Genomic DNA, 5,000 nt, shown 5'->3' with positions numbered 1-5,000 from the left:
TAACCCACATAACCCGAATTAGATTAATTGGAGCAATGCTTGCTCAGATGACTGATGGTAATGACGATGATGAAGATGGTGGTGATTATGATGACGTCGGTAATGATTGCGATAATGATGATGTTGATGGTGCCAATAATAATATGATTATGATGATGATGGCGGTAATGATGACCATGATTATGACGTTGATGGTGCCAATGATGATGATGGTGATGGTGTCAATAATGATACGTTGATGATGATGGCGATGATGACGATGAGGATGATTATGATGATGATGGTGCCAAAAATGACGATGATTACGACGTTGATGGTGCCAATGTTGATGATGATTATGATGACGGTAATGGTAACGGTGACGTTTCCAAGAATGATACGATGATGATGATGGCGATGATGACGATAAGGATGATTGTGATGATAATGGCGGTAATGATGACGGTAATAATGACGTTGATGTACAAATTATGATGATGATGATGATGACGATAATAGTGTCAATCATGATACTATGATAATGGCGATGATGACGATGAGGATGATTATGATGATGATGACGGTAATGATGACCATGGTTATGACATTTATGGTGCCAATAATGATGACGCTGATGGTTCCAATGACGATGAGAAGGGAGAGGATGGCACGATGATGATCAAGATGGAGATGAGGGATAATGACGATGATGGTGATGATGATTACCAAGATGTTGATGATGATGCTGCTGCTAAATAAGCCTTAAATTTCAGTCTCTCTTTATCTCTCTCTCTCTCTCTCTCTCTCTCTCTCTCTCTCTCTCTCTTCTCTCTCTCTCTCTCTCTCTCTCTCTCTCTCTCTCTCTCTCTCTCTCTCTCTCTCTTCTCTCTCTCTCTCTCTCTCTCTCTCTTCTCTCTCTCTCTCTCTCTCTCTCTCTCTCTCTCTCTGTTCATCTCTGTACAATCCACATCGTTGTATACACTGTAGTGGAACAGGTCGTTGCCAGCTAAAGTCAGTTCATTTTATCGTGTTTCAGAAACGTACAACCCCTCTTTCCTCAAGAATCTGCTCGTCATTGAAGACCTGCCTGTTTGGATCCAACACGCAGAGACGCAATCCTGACAAGTACAATCCAAACGATCAGATCTCGAAATGTAAAGACGATACTGAACTGGCCCATGGCATGCACGAGACCAAAGCAAACAACTTCGTGATGGACGATGGAATACTTGATCAGACTACCCCAAGGAGCAAGCGAATGATGAAACGAGCTGAACTTATTGATAATATCTCTCGTGTTTTGTTTCCGCTTACGTTTGTTGCATATAATATTTTTTATTGGACTCATTACTGAATTGTGCAAATTCAAAGGTTTAGCAAAAACGGAATTTCGGTCCATGGAAGATGTGTGTCGATCCTTCCCCTAAAATTCTCTCAAGTTAAAAACAGTAGTTTCAATAATTTTCACCATAAGCGGCTGGTGATGGTGGAATAGGCAGTGTTGATCGCAGTTCGAACCCAAACACAAGAGCCTGGTATTAAGCTAAAAGAAAGTCGTAAGAGGCCCTCAGTATATATGGTGGTAGACCGCCAATAATATAACCAGCTTTTATTGAGACTTCTGTAAAAGTTTGGTATTTTAATTCATTCTTTTTGCTATCGAGAATTTAGAGCAGGAGTCGTGTCAAAATAAATTTAAATGTGTTAATTTAACCGTTGTTATGAAATACTGTAAAGAGGTTTAAGTACCACAATAGGGACTGCAAGAACATTCTGTCAAAATACGGCCTTTCAGTTCCTGTAATCACTTTGTCTACCACTTAAGGACGTTCGCGCCAAAATCTTCCTACGGTGAGATTTTCTTCATTTCTCGCCTAGAGTTAGGTCATAAAGTACTTACTCCAAAAATGAAAAAAAAATGGGGGTCACCGACTTTGTTTCGGAGAAAATGGCAGTGGAAAAATGCCTTAATTTCGAGAAATCGGTCATAATAGCGAGATGTAGGCTCATCTGCTCATCCATCGAAAATCATAAAAATAAACTGTTGGAGTGAAAGTTTCCGTGCTTAGGTTTTTAGGGGTGAGATTTTTAGATAATTGTATGCCGCTAGGGATGTGGTAAACAGTAGAGTTCATCCTCGACAAGCGTTTTCGTAAGCTCTATCCGTTGCAACCACTACCGGAATTCGATGGCACGAGGAAAGAAAATGTTAAAAAAAGATAACTTCTTACGGTGAGAATTTTTTCATTTCATCATATTGTGTAGATAGTAAGTAAAGTAAGTGATTCGTGATTAAAAAAATAGGGGTCACCGATGATCTGAACGAGTAAAATCGATGTGATTTTGCAAAGCTCTTGGAAAAGTTCGTTTGTCACGCTTTTGCGTGACCTGTCGGGCAAGGACTGGAACCCAAGAGAGGATTGATCGTTGAAGAGATGAAAGGTTTTTAACAAAAAAGAAACCTTTCTCGAGCATAGCAACGAAGTTTTAAGCAGGGGTCATCTTCATTTGGTTGGTGTTTTGTATAATATCTCTCCATTGCCGTCATGCTCATCCTCTGGAGTGTGTTTTTTTGTGAAATTCAATCGCTGATTGTTTCCTCGCAAGTCCGCACGAGGAAGAAAATACTGCTCAATTTTCACGAAAGTAAAGGAAAAGAACTTTAAAAACATGCATTCACTTTGAACTTAAGTTTGTAGGGTAATAAAAACATTAAAAAGAAACAGCCCCATTAAATTTACGCAACGGTTCGTCGTTGAGTTTTCCGAACTTTCAGCCACTATTCTACTCGATCAGCTACCTTTTCCAGAGCTTTTCCATCCTCCCGCTCACTTCTCTTTGAAGTTTCATGATGATTCGGAGATAGATCTGCCATTCTTTTGCCGGCCTGGAATTTTTTCCTCGGCGTTTTTGTCGCCATGTTATTTTAACTTATGCTTGAAAAATTTGTATGAAAGTCAAGTAGACTAGTGCACGACTGATAAAACCCCGCGAATATCAGTCGTGCAGTAGTCTACTTGACTTTCACAAATGTTTTAAATCAATTTTGACTGATCACGATCTTCTCTGATCCAACGCTGTGCAAGACTTATCGTCCACGGTTTTTGCAAAGGTTTTAAAACCTCAACTTCACTAATGCTCGAAGTAATGCGTGACATATTACAGTCGCGTTACCTGCGCAGTAACGTTGCGCACAAACAATTAGCGCGAACGTCCGTAAACACGAAGAAGCACTATAAAAGGCGTGGTTCCTTAGGCACAAGAGGATGATTTGTCAACAGGAAGCCTAAGCATGCGCTTTATTGCATGAGAAGCGGACGGCAGCCGGAAAATAAAATTTCGCGAGCAAGGGCAGTGGAGTTTTCCAGATTTTTACATATACGTGTCATCCCTAATGGAGAAAAAATACTCAGTAATGTAAATGTGGTTGTGTGAAGACAAGTCACTTCCGGTTGCCGTCCGCTTCTCAAAAACGCCCGTGCTTAAGCTCCCCAATAGAGACTTCAACGACAACGCCACAAAACAAAAACATCATTGGTTAAAAGAGGAAAAATAATCGTGCTGCACGTGCGGCACGCATTTTAGCACATAATTCGTGCGGTTGTCTGCACAACAACGACGTGAAATCACTGACTAAATTTGAGGTTTCGACGACAAGTAAACGCGTGCGTACAAACGCAAATCTTTCATTGTTTATTTTTACTCTGAAACTGCTCGTACCAATTGTTTTTTTAGAATATTTCGCCCACCTTGTAGGAAATGGAATAATCTCGGGAAACTTACGATAGTATAGCTCAGATGACGCTTTCGTTAGGTACAAGAAGAAGTAGATCTTAAAGTCCCAATCAACCGTGGTCGCATACAGAACTCTGTGGTAATTTGTGCAATTAAAAAGCCCTTAATGGCAATGTGTCCGAAATATGTTATCTTTCGTTCTTTTATTTTAATCCCCCGTCCCTCATTCTCGCGCTGATAACATCTTTTGGGGGTTCCGTCTCTTTGTTGCTGTTTGTGGGTCGCCATCTTGGACAATGAGCCGTGCTTGAGTGAATTCGAACAACAGCAGAGTGCGTCCTCGTGTTTGGAGCCTACCGTATTGGTATAAAACTGGTATCCACGTTTCATTGGTAAGATGAAAGAGTACGAAATCCTTCTTCATTTGAGAACAGTTGCTTATAAAACTTAATATCTATCATGTAAAATGTTTTGAGAGGACCCTCAAGAAGTACCTGAAGGAGAACAACGCACGTGCAAAGCCTAAATGTTCACACATCCTTACTACTTTAACTTGGGGACTAGTGAAAACTCTTTCGTATCAGCCTTTTGATTGGCTAAAATTATGTTGAACTTTGGCGCGGCGTGCACACCGACAGCAGGAGTAAAATTTGTAAACATGGCGGTCGTCTGGTGTATGGTTTTTAAAGTTTTTGATCTTTTATTGCTTAGTTTTCTCCACAAAATACTTCAGAAGATCTTTAGAAGTTTTAAAAGTGCTCAAAGCAAGCGGTACGGAAGGTAAAGATATCTTTTATTTTCAACAAATTTTTGCTATATTGTTTGGGGCTTTTGTTCACTCACTCACCTCGATAACTTTATGATCGCTGTACTTATATAATAAACAAATTACCGCAGGGTTGGCTCGTTTGTTAGATTTTTATTACTCATTCGTTGTGAAGGATCGTTAAACCTCACTCGTTCGCTTCGCTCAGTCGTTCGTTTATGCGATCTTTCACAACTCGTGAATAAAAATCGTAAGAACTCACCAACCATGAAGTAATCATAACTTTCAAAGGAGCACTCGGATTATTTCCGAGTATTCCCGAGTCAGCGTCGGAGAAAATTATCTCCTACGAATTTTCACAGAGTTATCCGATCGCGTAATCGAAGGTTACAGCTGGGAAGTATTTTACGAATATTTTCGTAAGTTTCGGCTGCCCAATTCAGGCGGAATATATTTGAACAGCTGCTCATGCATGACGTTACAGTCCAATAGACAAGACAATTCGGAGAACTTTTTATTG

At 40.2% G+C, this 5,000-nt stretch overlaps 2 protein-coding genes across 4 annotated transcripts in view; both read left to right on the top strand.

Annotated features, from left to right (window-relative positions):
* The window catches only part of LOC138057109 (gamma-aminobutyric acid receptor subunit alpha-6-like), a 46,459-nt gene extending 44,425 nt beyond the window's left edge, over nt 1-2,034 (top strand). For all 3 annotated transcript variants that reach the window (XM_068903163.1, XM_068903165.1, XM_068903164.1), the window contains one exon: nt 1,016-2,034. In XM_068903163.1, coding sequence (XP_068759264.1) covers nt 1,016-1,333 — 318 coding nt within the window. In that variant the 3' untranslated portion in view covers nt 1,334-2,034. The remainder of the gene's footprint in view (nt 1-1,015) is intronic.
* A 2,307-nt stretch (nt 2,035-4,341) lies between these two features.
* Nucleotides 4,342-5,000, top strand: part of LOC138057108 (gamma-aminobutyric acid receptor subunit alpha-6-like) — a 34,135-nt gene continuing 33,476 nt past the window's right edge. The window contains exon 1 of the mRNA XM_068903162.1: nt 4,342-4,494. The gene's annotated coding sequence lies outside the window, so the exon portion shown is untranslated. The remainder of the gene's footprint in view (nt 4,495-5,000) is intronic.

Source organism: Montipora capricornis, chromosome 7, assembly GCF_036669925.1.
Source record: "Montipora capricornis isolate CH-2021 chromosome 7, ASM3666992v2, whole genome shotgun sequence".
Taxonomy (NCBI): Eukaryota; Metazoa; Cnidaria; class Anthozoa; order Scleractinia; family Acroporidae; genus Montipora; species Montipora capricornis.
The sequence above is the reverse complement of the archived record's forward strand: the minus strand, read 5'-3'. Positions and strand labels throughout refer to the sequence as shown.